A 15,235-nucleotide genomic window follows, 5' to 3' on the forward strand; every position below is an offset into this window, starting at 1 on the left:
ATGACCTTGAGGAACCACAGCACCATCTCCAAGTTTGTTCTCACGGGGCTGTCTGACGACCCCCACTTCCAGTCCCTGCTCTTTGTGCTCTTCCTGGGGATTTACCTCCTGACCCTGATGGGGAACCTGATGCTGCTGCTGCTGATCAGGGCCGATTCCTGCCTCCACACGCCCATGTACTTCTTCCTGAGCAATCTGTCATTCCTGGACCTCTGCTTCTCCTCTGTCACTGTGCCAAAGCTGCTGAAGGACCTGCTGTCAGAGAAGAAAACCATCTCAGTGGAGGGCTGCCTGGCCCAGGTCTTCTTTGTGTTTCTCACTGCAGGAAATGAAGCCTGCCTGCTCTCAGTGATGGCCTATGACCGCTATGCCGCCATCTGCCACCCTCTGCTCTATGGCCAGGTGATGAGCAACCAGCTCTGTGTGAGGCTGGTGTGGGGCTCCTGGAGCCTGGCCTCTCTCAATGCACTTGTCATAGTGCTCTTGGGTGTTGACCTTGACTTCTGTGATGCCCACACCATCCACCACTACACCTGTGAGCTGCCCTCCCTCTTCCCTCTGTCTTGCTCTGCTGTATCTATGAATGTCAGCATCTTGTCCTTCTCTACTCTACTACTAGGGCTTGGAAACTTCCTCCCAATCTTCTTTTCCTATGCCCGTATAATACGCAACATCCTGAACATGAGCTCCACCACAGGCAGGAGCAAGGCCTTCTCCACCTGCTCCTCCCACCTCATTGCAGTGATCCTGTTCTTTGGCTCGGGTTTGATCCGCTATCTCCTGCCTCCCTCTAGTTCCTGCCTCGATTTGCTCTCTTCTCTGCAGTACAGTGTGGTCACACCCATGCTGAATCCCCTCATCTACAGCCTCAAGAATAAGGAGGTAAAGACAGCTGTGAGAAGATCATTGGAGAAATATTTGCAATACCTTAGGTGGTGAACTAAGATGCATTTGCTCAATAAAATTGCAAGATTAAATTTCCTCTTATGTTCACTCACCCTCCCACTCCACAGTGTCAAGTAGAGTGCATGAAAGATCCCGAGCTTTCCTGAGTACCCCAGTCTTTGTTCTTGCTTCTATAAATGTTGAGGTATTTATTTTAGACCTCCATTCTGTTGATTGGAAAAGAATGTGGAGACATTCCTCAGAAAGTACATTGATGAGACAACAAAAAAATTATGGTGAAAAGGTGAGATACACAGATGATCTAATTTCTCAAAAATATAGAATAAAATCCACAAAAATGTCTACCTGACCACTTTAATAATAAAAGCTTCAGAAAGTCTGCCTGTATTTCATAAAAAATATTTAACATTAATCAATATTCAGCCACATGCTTCATGATAAAATCAGATTGGAGGAATTGCAGTTAAAGTAAATAGCCACAGACAAATACCATCACCCAAGTTACTTAACAGAACTACGTAATTTCTCCCCAATACAGTAAGATGAGGGTAAGATATGAAATTTAAATTTTGGTTTTGGAAAGAAAAATCTACTGTCGAATGAAATCAGCACAACTCTTATACTTAAGAAACATAGAGTTTATTTGTAGTCTTACTGAAGGTTACAGCCAGTGAACTTACGTGGTAGGAGTTTTGGCAAAATGCTCCAAAGCCCCTTCATTTGGAAAATCTTAAATTCTTTCCTAGACCAGAGGATACATGCTGAAAAGAGGTTACATTTATCAATACATCAAGCAATGTGGCTTGGACACATCTAGTTAGTGTCCTAAAAGATCATGCCACACCCATTCCAAAGCTGTCTGTGTGAGGATGCAATGATAAAGGTCCCATTAGGTGGATGTGCTCATCTTCCTTTGGGGATGGAGAGGACACATATGACAGATTATTTTATCAATGCTGATCAGAAAATTCCTGACTGACTACATTTCTGGAAGGAGGTTGAAACTGCTATTAGGTTATTTGTTAGGTCAAGAAAGTCGAAGAAATGCAGGAGTCCAGATTGATGACAGCAAGATTTAATAGAAGACTTCACTACGGATGTAGCGAAGGGCTGATTCAGAGAGACTACAGCCCCAAAAAGAAAGTTTTGCGGTTTTATAGTAATCAGTCTTTAGCCAAGCGCATTTCTCCAAGGATGTGGGCAGAATGCAGGTGCAAGAATTTCCATCTCTTGGTTAGCAGAACTCAAGCCCCACGGATGTTCTCAGGGTCTGGTCCAGGTGGTTTCCAGCTCCTCCCAAGGCCTGCAGTTTCTCTAAGAATTAAACTGAAAATATCCAATTAGTTTCTTGTTTCTGCCTTCTCGACAGTATTAAGCCCCAGTTTGGTGACCTGGCTTAGCAGGAGTGACAGCATGGTGGGTGTGTCTTTCTTTTTAACACTACAAATATTGGCAATGATATAATTATCTAACAGCAAAGTCTGAATATTCTATGAGAAATGAAAAATGATTAGTACTACAAGAGACTTTTATGATATCCAATCTTACAATATTCATAAAATAAGTAGTTTCTATATAACAAGAATTGAATAAACACTAATTGAACAAAGAAAAAATATGTATTTTCCTACTTTTGCAAGAGCAATATCGAATCCTCAGGATTCAACCTAACAATGAATAATGAATACCTAGAGCCCATATAAACAACACAGCAAAAATGATGTAGATGACATAAAAGATACTTAAAAATTAATATAGGATATACTTATTAAGCGTGCATTCATGTTCAAGTGACAGAAAATGTGGTAAACATTAACAGAAATCAAAAGAAAAATCAGCCTAGGCTGGAGGTAGATGTTTCCAGAGTCGGCTGAGCAGCTCAGGAGAAACCCCAGTAAGTCAGGTTCCTTCAGTCCTTGTGCTCTGACGTCCTCATTCAATGATTTCCTCCTCAGCCTGGTTGCGGTGTCAGCCTGACAGTTGGGGCATTCTTTTTTTTCATTTTCTACTGAAGGGCCTGACTTAAGCTTTGATTGCCAAGGCGCCCATCATGAAGAGGCATCCACTTTAAAGACTGAAATCTCCAAGACCCACCTTGCCAGCCACTCAACTACAGAAACAGCCAGGCGTCCACCCCACAATGAGGCTCCCGGTTTTTAGAGATCTTGGTTGATTTCAGTAACCAACCTTTTGGGATTTGTTTATTTTTTTCCTCTTCCCTCCTTTAAAATCCTTCTGTTCTATTTTAAATTCACCAATAAAGAGTAAACCCTGGAAACCCTAGGCTCCCCACCCTCCATCCCAATTAAGGGACCACACCCTAACCCAACCTTGATGTGTGGCCCCAGTGTGCTGTGTAATTTCTAGTCTTGGAAGTAATAAAAAAGTTTATTTTTTCAAAGTTTCCTGATGGTTGTTGCTGAAGGGCAACTTGCACCCCACAAGGGTCGGTCCAGCCTTAACCTTGGTTTGGGAAGGAGCGATGTCAGGGGGAAGCTCACGCGCCCACCCGCCCCTGCCTCCCCACAACCGCTAAGAACCCCCAGGCATTTCTAACCTGGCTTTACTCAGTTCTAGGTACCATAGTCTTAGACAACACAAACAGAACCGAAAGATGGGAAAGTACCCCTTTATTAAATGCTTAAAATTTTAATGAGTCAAAGTCTTCAAGTCTTGATAGGGAACTTAAATAATTGGACTCACACACATTGGCGTTGGGATGGTAAATTGGTTCAACCACTTCTGAAACATTTTTGGCACTGTCTACCAAATCACGTCTAAACGTATGATGAGGAATCTCCGTGACCTCACACTCTTGCTCTTCTCCAAGAGAACTTTCTGTTCAAGACAACCCTCCTTAAATTTCTTTCTAAATCTTAAAAAGAGCTGATTTTCCTTTTTAAAAAAAATCGTCATGCCTGCCTGTGTTTTGCCATAGCGTATTTGTTCTGAATTTCATTCCTATGTATATATGAAGAGAAATGAGTATACTGTCCACCTTCAAAATAAAATGGCCAGTTCTTTTACTAGCAAGACGAGTTTATTCAGGAATAGCAAAGGAATTTGGCACAGTTGCAGAACAAGCAGGTACACACAAGTCACAAAGTGGTCTGCGGCTGCTGCAGCAAGTCACATGGGCACCCACTAGTGGCAGCAAGGTGCGCGGCACTGGCTTGGCCACCCCCATGGAGGAAGGAGCTCTCCAAGCTGCCTCCTGCAGGTGTGTCCGGTGTTGCGTTGAGACAGGGCTAAGAAGGCTGGGAGAGCCTTCCTCTGCCGACAAGAAAGCAAAGTCTGACGCTGCTGGGCGGGGTAAGCTGCCGTGACAGCAGTGCCAGGGAAGCAACTGGGGGCTGAGCCACCAGTGAGTGGGAGGGAGCACCTGGGTCCTCAAGAGGGTGCCCGACCTTTTGGCCACGGGAGGGCGGGGGAGGTATCATCCACCTGCCCTTTCTCCTGAGGAGGGAGCTCCACCCAACGCTCGCCCTTCTGGCACCCTTCCCTCTGCTGCCAAGTCTCTCTTAACTGCTGCCTGGGTTTCGGGTGCCATCAGGACCAGCAGAGTATGCCTGTCTGCCTCAAGCAGCTGGAGTCTCAGCCTCCCAGACGGCTCCGGCTGCCCCTGGTGTCCAGCCCCGCTCATCACCAGAACTCAGTGTAATGTGGACTCCGGGTGCTGGAGCAGATCTCAAGGGCCGGGTGTGCAGAGTCCCTGGGCGCCTATCCCCACCCCACTCTGTTCCTCTTCCTGTGCCTACCCATTACCTTCAGGCTACCTTCTGCAAAACTCAGACTTTTCTCCTACAAGATATTTGTCTGAAAGTCATCATCATTATGGATGATTTTTATCAATCATAATCATGGTTGACTTTTGTCAATATCAATTCTTCTTTCAAAACACTTTGTTAATATGTATAATTGCCAAACTTTAGAATTTCACATAAGATAAACATGTACAGTCTTACTTCAACATTTTGTTTATTTTTAATCTATTTTCCTGTTTTGATTCTTTGAGATTTTACCCAATTTATCTACTCCTTTTATTGGCAGGTTTTATAAAATTAGCACTATTCATTTGTGATTTTTCTATGTTTAGGATTCCTATGTCTTTATGATGTAGTGAGTCCTTTATACTTACACTGTCTCCCTGATGATCACTAATAATATATCTTCTTCTAAAACCGAATTTCTCTAATACTCATATACTCATTCCAGCTTTGTTTTAGTGAGTTGCATTGTTAATTATTTTCTTCCTTTATTTTACTCTATGTGATAACATATATTTTTGTAAAGACATTTTTAGAAAAAAAATATTAGGTTCACAACAACATTGAGAAGAGGGACAGATATTTCCCACATATACCCTGCATCCACACAGACACGGCCTCTCGCGTTACCTACAGCCCCAACAGATGGTACATTTGTTACAGGATGAACCTATAATGACACTTTATACTCACCCAGGGTCCACAGCTTCTAACGTATTTTTAGACATTTTGGAAAAATGTTCTGAAAACTATTTTTAAATCAAAAAATTTTGCAAAAATAGTACAGAAATGCCTGTGTACTATTTACCTACTTCTCCTAAATGATACTATTCTACACAGTCAGAGCACAGTTATTAAAGTTAGAAAAGTGACAGTGACACAAAACCATTTAGCTTATTCTGATTTTACTAATTTTTACATGTAGTCTTCTCTTGAGGTGTGTTTATTTTTAACTACAACCACTACAATATTAGGAATGGCTAAAATTAATGAAACATACAATAACAGTATGGTCAATGTTGCAGAGTAAATGAGTCCCTCATATATTTCAGGTAGGAATGTAAAATGGTACAGACATTCTTGAAAACAGATTGGGAAAAACATTTTTATTAAGTTAAACTAAAATTTACAACATGCCACAGCAAATCCTCTCCTGCGTATATGCTCTCATGAAGTGAAAACTTCCATTCACACAAAAACCTGCACATGTACATTTGTAACAGTTTTCATTGTAATAGCTCGTAACTGTAAATCACCTGATACTGTTCCCAACCTGGTAGTACATATACAAAACATAGAAAAGCCTTAAGATGGAACACAACTCAGTAAGGAAAAGAAGCATTCCTCTCTATCATTCTTCATACTGGTCTCATCAATACCTGAGTAGCTCTATGAATTTCTAAGATTCAGTCCTGCATCCAATGTCTAAAGCAATTAGGAAGAACACTTACTGTCAAGTTACCAGAACATCTTGCCCTAGTAAACTAATTCTCTGCCATCCTCTGACTATGGTCAGCTCCTGAAATATTGGCGATATTTTCCAAAGGTCCTTCTCACAGCTGCTTTCACCTCCTTGTTCTTCAAGCTGTAGATGAGGGGATTCACTAAGGGAGGGACCACACTGTACTGGACAGAGAACACTAACTCCAGGGGTGAACCTGAGGTTGGTGTGAAATAGCGAAGGAAAGCTGAGCCATAAGACAGGAGGACAGCAGTGAGGTGGGAGGAGCAGGTGGAGAAGGCCTTGCTTCTACCTGAGGAGGAGCTGATGCTCAGGATGGTGGAGACAATAGGAGTATAGGAGCAGACAATTAGGACACAGGTTACAAGCCCATGCGGGAGGCTGGAGCAGATCAGAATAGTAAAGTTGGTGGAGACATCAGAGCAGGACAGAGGGAAGAGAGAGGGCAGCTCACAGCTGAAGTGGGGGATGGACTGATCCTTACAGAAGTCCGGGCTCATAGCTGGAAGGATGTTGATGAATGTGTCCAGAAATCCCAGGCCCCAGGAGCCCCACACTAGCCCATTACAGAGCTTGCTGGTTATCTTCTGGCCATAGAGCAGAGGGTGGCAGATGGCAAAGTAGCGGTCATAGGCCATCACTGAGAGCAGGCAGGCTTCTGTGCTCCCCACGTCAAACACAAAGAAGACTTGAGCCAGGCATCCCTGGACAGAGATGGTTTTCCTCTGAGACAGGAGGTTCTCCAGCAGCTTGGGCACTGTAGCCAAAGAGAAACAAAGGTCCAGGGAAGAGAGGTGACTCAGCAAGAAGTACATGGGCGTGTGGAGGCGGGAATCAGCCCTGATCACCAGCAGCAGCGTCAGGTTCCCCAGCAGGGTCTGGAGGTAAATCATTAGGAACAGCACAAAGAACAGGGCCTGGACGTGGGGGTCTGCAGACAGCCCCAGGAGGATGAACTCGGTGACGGTGCTGTGGTTCCCCAGAGCCATTCGGTTCCTTTGTTCCTTTGGAATAAGAACAGGAAGTGGACAGAGCCTTCAGTGCCCCTGCCAATGTCCCAATATGTCCCCATCCTCTCCTTATACAATGTTTCATTTTATCAGGATTTCAAAGCTCCTAAATGGTTTCCTCCAGGTATTTTTCTCCCCTAACCACACACCATCCACATCACAGGTCCTGAAATTAGTCATGCTAAATTTGACTTCTTGTCGTTATTCTGCTCTAAAATCCATGTCAGTCTCCTCCACCTTCTTCCTCTGGACCTGCTGCCCTCAGCTCCATCATCTCTCATGCAGTCCAGTGTGCTTCTGAGAGTGGCTGCCCCTCACCCCTTCCCCTTCTCTGCTATCTCTTATCCCTTATCTTCGATTATTTATTCAACACCTTCCCATAATTAATTAGTGCTTACAAAGAGCAAATTTTATTTGCTTATATTTTATCATTTTTATTGCAGTTATATATACTGTCTGTTTTAATTCTAGGAATCAGATTGAGAGGCCAGTGTGTGCAAATATGTGTGTGAAGAGGTGAACAGGAATTTGATAGCAATGTAAGAGAATGTCTGTTTTACAGGCGGGAATATTGGAGGTCCCTGAAAAAAATCCAATTTCCCACCTTAGTTGGGTTTGTATTTGTGAGATGTCTCAATGCTCTCAGTCCCTGCCCATGGAATAATTTTACACTTTCTGCTTGACATTTAAGAGACTCCATCATCTAAGATTAACTTCTCTTTCCTGTCAGATTGCCCATCCCTCCCCCATTGCCCTCACTGCCATCCAAAATGGGGCCCATCCAGAATAATCGCTATTGGCAATGGCTAAAATTCAGCCACTAGAGTTTCATTCTAGTCACTGAAGTGTGTAGCTACAGAAAAGTTGGAATAACTCTGGCACACACAACACATGAATCTGGGTTAAAATTTAACTCCCTCATTAACAGAGGATGTGTACCTTTCTCAAGGCATCAAGCAAGTGAGGTTTCATTTTTGTAAAATAAATATAACAAGTGCCTGCTCCTTGGTCCACTCTGCTCAGAAATTGTTAATGACTCAGAAAGTGTTAATGAATGCTTACATGAATGAATTGATAGCCGGCTTTGGTCTGCAGGCTGAGGAGGGTGAGAACACCTCTGCTCCCAGGTTGAACGACTGGACAAACTGACCAGAATTTGAGCTTCCAGAGAAGCAGTGTATATACCTCTGTTCATTTGGGGGAGGGATCCATAAACAGGAGAATTGGGAGGAAGCTGGTGCTAATCGAGTAGAGAAGAAGAAGTTTCTTGAGTTGATTTCCCACCCCCCAAACCTGTGGTGGCTCTTGCCCTCTTTCCTGGTCTCCCCACCACCTCCCTCAGCAGAGTTCATGGCTTAGGTTGGCAGTGGTGATTTTCAATAACGATAGATTCTGGGTCTTACAAAAGAGGATAAATGTGGGTCACCAAGAACCCACAATTGGCTCTGACTTGTTCTCACCTCTTCCCCTCAGAAAGGAAGTTTAACCTGAGGGATTTCATTCTCCCTAGTCATCCAGGGCCCCAGGCCAGGCAGCTTTTGCACAGAAAGCAAAGAGTCTCCATTGCCAATGCTCAGTAGCACTCAGGAAAGAGACGTGCTCTTCCTGGGCACCTGAGCACAGAATCCCTCCTGAATGGAAGGTAGCAGTGCACTGAGGCAGAGAGAGATGGGCAGCAGAGGGAATGGAGGAAAGAACATCGTCAGTGGAAAGACATACCTTAGAGAGTCAGCAGGAGACCTAACGAGGAGAGAGGAACAGAGCCAGAAGAGGCTGGGAACAAGGGAGGAGAATATCTGCAGAGAAATACCTGACACACCGAGTTCCCTGTTTTTTCTGGTAAAGAACACATCCGTTTCTCTCTGCTGCCATGGATGAACCTGTCTTGAGCCAGTAATTCTTCACACATAAGAGAACTGTTTCTTCTAAAAACAGCACAGAATATTTTCTTTCTTGTAGGATACCACAGTAGGCAAAAACACCATGGCCAAACTCTGGATATACTAAAGGGAAATCTCCCTCATCCTTATCCTCGCATTTCCTCTCCACAGGGCAATCTCAACAATAGAAGTGCAGAATTCCTGTCACTTGATCCTAGGACCTGCCTCAATGACATCGCTTCCTTTATGTCTTGCTGTGACATAAACACATTACTACAGCTCTCTGCAAATGGGTGATTTGGGATCTAGTCTTCTGGGATGGCATCTCTGTTTAGGATGCCATGTGTTGGCCACTGGAGCCTGGAAGTTTAAGAAACATCTGTCCAATGGCTTCTATTCCCTGAAGTCACAGCCTGAAGCCAGATTTAACTTGTTGCCTGCATAAAGTTAACTCTCTAAGCCACAGGGAATTCTTTGGCATGTGGGACTTTCGGACCTTCTAGGTTGACATCACATTTTTAACCTTGTGTAAATGTTCCTGAGGGCCTGCTGCCCTTCAGAGAGGATGCAGGGCTGGAAATATTTCCCTGCGATACAAGACTTCATACTTAGATAACAGCAAAGCAAAAACTGAAGGAACAAAACAGCAGCAGACTCACAGAAACCAAGAATGGACTAAGAGTTACCAAAGGGAAAGGAACTGTGGGAACTGGGTGGGAAGGGAGGGATAAGGGGATTAAGGGGCATTATGATTAGCACACATACTGTAGAGGGGGCACGGGGAAAGCAGTATAACACAGAGAAGACAAGTAGTGACTCTATAGCCTCTTACTATGCTGATGGACAGTGACTGTAATAGGCTAAGTGGTGGGGACGGGGACTTGATAATAGGGGCAAAGTAGTAACCACAATGTTGCTTATGTGAAACCTGAGGATAAGATTGTATATTAATGATACCTTAATAAAAAAAAGATTTCATGCTTAGTAGCTGGATTCCTCATGTGTGAATTTCCTAGGAGCTGGCTGTGCACCCTCCTTGCATCCATATTATTGTCCTGTAGTCACAAGAGCTGCATTTCTCAATATAAACAACCTGATGATGAAATGATTGAAGCAACTGAAAACACAAAAATTTGTATTTGGGTATTTTTTTGGGGACGTCTATGAACCTTCACTCTGGTACCAAAAAGGGTTCATGTGAAGACCAGTCTTTAAGCAAACATACATTTTCAGGGGATAGCTTTATCTCCAGGAATTAATTATCAACTAAAATATACATCTGCATGGGCAGCATAAAGTACGTTTTCAGATTTTTGTCAACATGACTATTTTGATGGCAGAAATGTCAGATGTATTTTATATGATCCAAATATAATAACCAACACACATAGGACCAGGTGGTTACATTGCTTAGGAGAGCAATGGAAATTAATTTTAAAAATGTTATCTAAAGAAGCATATATTTCCATCCCAATATATTCTTAATACTGAAAAATAAATTGGAGATTCTCAGTAAGATAACATATTCTTGTTCCTGGAAAACTTACAGGCTAGGAAGGGGAATTCCCCACATCACTAAAATGTTAATCTTCAGGAGAATAAGTTCTGTCCCATTCATCTGTTTAATGTCTGACTTTATCTCACAGGATTGACTGAATGGATTAGTTCAAACATTTTTCTATAGGTGGTCCTTTAAAGAATGCTACTTTGCAATCAATTTACATTGTATGGTGAATATTAAGCTTTGAAGGTGGGTACTACCACCGTAGGCTGCTATGCAAATGGGCTCTTCTATCTAATGACTTTGGAAACTTTCAAATGATTGAACTTGGTGACAGGATTGGCCTAGTCAGGCTGAGCCGGGTGAGTGACACACTGGCTCAGAAGGACCTGTGAGGGATGTTTGGAAAACTGATAGAATCGCCTTCTGAGATGAGCCCATCCCTCTTCCCATTCACATCATTCAAGTAAATATCTTGGGCCTAGATAGCAGAAATGATAGATCCTAACTTGTAAAGTAATTTATGACAGAGCTAGGCCCATAGCTGCTTATATGATTTTTCTAATTCTCATTATGTTCTGAATGTACAAAAAGCCAGCTACAATAACTAGCTGCTTCCAAGTATTGAGATGTATAAATCTCTAATACATTTACATTATAAAACTGGTTGTCAAAAATGTATGATGTTTTATTTTTGTTAGCAAATATCATACTGATGGATAGATATTGATATATACACACATGAATAATATTTCAGGACATACATGTTATTTTCCTCCCACAAAAGATTATCTTCATCACAGTTAAGATATTGAATTTTTATTGGAGCTAAAAGTAAGAATCTCATCTTGTGAAGTCTCCCTTAGATAGTAGGTTTTTATAAAACTGTTTGATTCAGGGATTTGAATAAACTCCCAATGGGCACAAAGTCTTCATGGCTTATAAGTATGCTAATGAAAATTTAGTCAGGGGTCAAAAGTAAATATTTGGAACTAAAGTTTTATATTATAATAAAGTCTTAAATACTGTAGTAAGAGAATTCAATCTGGATTATAGATGGTGCAACACTTTGCATTAATAACACTTGTTTTGAAATGCATTTATTAATTGCTATGCAATTAACATTAAAATTAGAGAATGTAACTTTAATTTAGAAGCATAAAGAGGTATTTTCTTGTAATATCCTGTCTTAGTCACACATACCATCATTTGTGTTTGAGCAGCTCACAGATCAGCTTTGTTCAGGCAGCTGGTTAGTTTGATTATCGGCCTTGGCAGCCCAGGGCATGGTGAGGGCAACGGCTTTCATACTGTATAGTCACAATCTAAAGTCGGACATAATTTTCAAGCACTGTTTTCGATATTACAGGGACCAGTGGGATGTCTTACGTGTAGCTTTCGAACATCTCAGTGATGCACTGACTCATAGTCATCTTTTCTAAACTCTTTTCTGAGTTTAGCGGAAGTTGAACATAGAAAGTGTGGTCAAAGGGGTATCTGCCTGATTACCCAAGCAGGGAAGGAATAATCTGTAATTGGCAGTCTAAGGGGTGCATCTTCTCTCTGGGACTTTTCAGGCAAAATCACTTCCTGTAAATTTGCTGTGTAAAAGAGATTTGTTGACCAAAGATGTAAAGCCAAAAAAACAAGTTAACAGACACACTGAAATCATTATGCTGCATATATAAAACTAATAGAGTGTTGTATGTCAATTATATTTCAATTTAAAAAAGGAAATAGCAGTTTCTCTTACAAAATATATGTCTTTTCATTTAACAATTATGTTTAAAAGAAAAATATCCTAAAGCACAGTCATTCCAATAAAATAAAAATTGGTATTAACGAAGACAGGTTAGGTTTAGCACATTTACCACAGCATTCAAACTCATAAGAAAAATCAATAACTACCATATATTGGGGTGGGTAAAACAATGAAAAAAGTATTTCCAGAAGAATAAGTATAATTAATAGACAATGCTTCATTGCCACTAATAACCAAAGATATATGAATTTATAAAATTCATACCATCTCTTGCTTTCCAAACCAGTATATATTATTTAAGGCTATGGTTATAATGCAGAGGAGAAACAGACATGTGCATCCTTTCCAGCATCAGAAACTTTACTAGTTTCACTAGTTTACTAGTAAACTTTAGTAGTTGAGTAAACTAGTCAACCCTTTTGGAAAGCTATCTATTAATGTGCAACAAGAGACTCATTAGTATTTTTAACCAATAAACTAATAACTACAGCACAGAAATTATTTTAAATATTTTAAATATGATCACAGAAATGTTCTGTACAAAGTAGTTTAATACAATGTTATTTATGAGGAGGAAAGCCTAACTCAAATTCTAGTCTAAGTAACCTGAAGAAATCAAATATAAAAGTTTAACAAGTAAACATATCTAATAGCAGTAAACCTTAAACAAACTCAGTAAACTGGGGAAGATGCTGAAAGGATTTTTAAATAAATAAAACAAAGGTTTGCAATGCATTTGCATGAACATGGAAAAATTCTTATGATATAATATTTAGTAGGAAAATCTAGATACACTATCATGCATGTTGTATGATTGCTACTAGACATAAAATGCACAATATTGTAGAAGTTGTTGATTTGGACTTATCCTGCTGTGCCAAGATGGATCATAGAGCTCACAGAGAGGGGTGTTTATTTTAAAGGAGGTTGGTAGCAACTGGGGCCAAAATCTTTTAAGGTGTCAGTACAGATCTGCCCTCATCAACCACCACACCAGACCCATTTCCCCATCTACAGAAAATCTAGGCAGGGAAGAGAGGAATAAATGAGCCTATTATGTGTTCAACCTGGAAAAGTGGAGTTTTATTTGGCACAAAATTCTTCCTCACATATCCTTCCCCTGCCTGAGTCAGACAGATGACTGACAGTACTGTAGAATGAAAATCTTTCTTCAATTTGTAGACTTTAAAAAAAATTTTTTTAAAGAGGCATGTTAGTATTAGAGCATCAAATTACTAAATTTTAAATATACCAGACATAAAATAAAAGGCAATATCAAATAATTTGATGTATACAGTCTAAGTTCCCTGGCAACAGAGGAATATCTCACTACTTAGAAATGAGTATATGGTAGGTACTATGATTGACACACTGCTGGGCCAAAAAGTAGAATCAAATGTGAATAGAAACAGCTTAAAAGCAACAAAGTTTTTAAAACACACTTAATATATCATATAACAACATCTACTTGCTGATAAACACTTTTTAGAATATAATCTATAGGAGAAATGCCTTTGGTTGACAATCGATTTGTTAATTGGTTAATAATTATTGGAATTATCCAAGTATGCAAAGGAGAAATAGATATCAAAATATTACAGGGAATGAAATATGTCTGTCCAAATTTTGTGTTATGTCTGAAAGAATGTATCATGATAGAAATTTGCTATTAGGAAAGTGGAATTTCCATGTTTCCTTTTGTGTAACCTACTAACAAAGTGGGAAGCTGGTGATATACTAGGAAGGGACTGCAGAGAGCAGAGATGAAGAGGAACCAGGTGCATAACAGGAAGGTAAAGGCTTTCTCTGTAGTTCAGTTTCAAAACTCTACCTAGAACCTGTACTATTTCCCCATATTTTAAAAAAGTTGTTGTAGATCCCTTTTATCCCAGGTCTTTCCTCTGAGGAGGAAGACTGGCCTTGAGCTGCAGAACAGGCAGGCGCTGGTCCCGTGACCACCCTGAGCCTGTCCTAGCTCAGGTCAGCCAGCAGCTCTTCATAGTACCGGTAAGTCTGTTTTTCCTTGTTCCGTCTTCCCAAGAGTGTTCCCCTCACTCTTCAGGGACAAGTGGCCCAGGTAGAGCCCAGAAAAGGGGATGAGCAAGGTTCCTCTGCAGCTTGAGAGTGGAATTCCAAATGGGCCAGTGCCTGCAAGAAACAGCATTGTTCTTCGAAGGTTTATTTTGATCTCTGTCCTAATATGGGAACTTGTTTCTTTCAGAACTTTCACCAGCTTTCGCCTATCTTCAAGGGCCTCTCCAACTGATGTTCATTATTCTCCATGAGCCCAAGTCTATGCGTTTTTACCCAATGATCTGTATATTCTTTTAATAGTGAAGTTAATAGCTTTCAGTGCCTTTCCCTGAATTCAGTAACAAATAATGATTCAAGATGTAACTATTCTACCTTGTAAGGAGACTGTAATGATTCTCTGGGGTGTAAAGAGAGTAACGCACCAACACTTTCATAACCACATTTTCTGGACTGAAATGGTTATTTAGCCCATTGTTTCCCCTCTATTTGGACTAAATTAACACCCCCCCTAATGTATCTGCGTTCATTTCTTATTCATACAATTTACCTTGTAGCATCTGACATTGTGGAGACGTAGGAAGTTTTTGTGGCGCCAGTTCCCATGTTTGGCTACATATTATCCTGATTCTATGTTACTTTCTATCTTTGTTTTTTCGATGGGAACATGACAAATACTATCCCAGTGTTCTTCTCACAGCTGCCTTCACCTCCTTGTTCTCTAGGCTGTAGATGAGGGGATTCGGCATGGGTGTGACCACACTGTACTGCAAGGAGATCAACTCCATGGGGGGATCCTGAGGTTGGCATGAGATAGCAGAGAAAAGTGGATCCTTAAAGAAAGCTCACTGCCGTGAGGTGGGAGGAGCAGCTGGAGAAGGTCTTGCTTCTGCCTGAGGTGGAGCTGATGCTCAGG

The 15,235-nt window shown here is 41.2% G+C and overlaps 2 protein-coding genes across 2 annotated transcripts; one reads left to right on the plus strand and one right to left on the minus strand.

Moving 5' to 3' along the window:
- On the plus strand, positions 1-939 carry LOC118934900 (olfactory receptor 8S1-like). Its single transcript, XM_036930839.2, has one exon. It carries the CDS (start codon positions 1-3, stop codon positions 937-939), a length of 939 nt encoding a protein of 312 aa, XP_036786734.2.
- A 5,246-nt stretch (positions 940-6,185) lies between these two features.
- On the minus strand, positions 6,186-7,124 carry LOC118914827 (olfactory receptor 8S1-like). Its single transcript, XM_036890066.2, has one exon. The coding sequence runs from the start codon at positions 7,122-7,124 to the stop codon at positions 6,186-6,188; it is 939 nt and encodes a 312-aa protein (XP_036745961.2).
- Positions 7,125-15,235: the final 8,111 nt, after the last annotated feature.

The sequence above is a fragment of the Manis pentadactyla genome, chromosome 10 (genome assembly GCF_030020395.1).
Source record: "Manis pentadactyla isolate mManPen7 chromosome 10, mManPen7.hap1, whole genome shotgun sequence".
NCBI lineage: Eukaryota > Metazoa > Chordata > Mammalia > Pholidota > Manidae > Manis > Manis pentadactyla.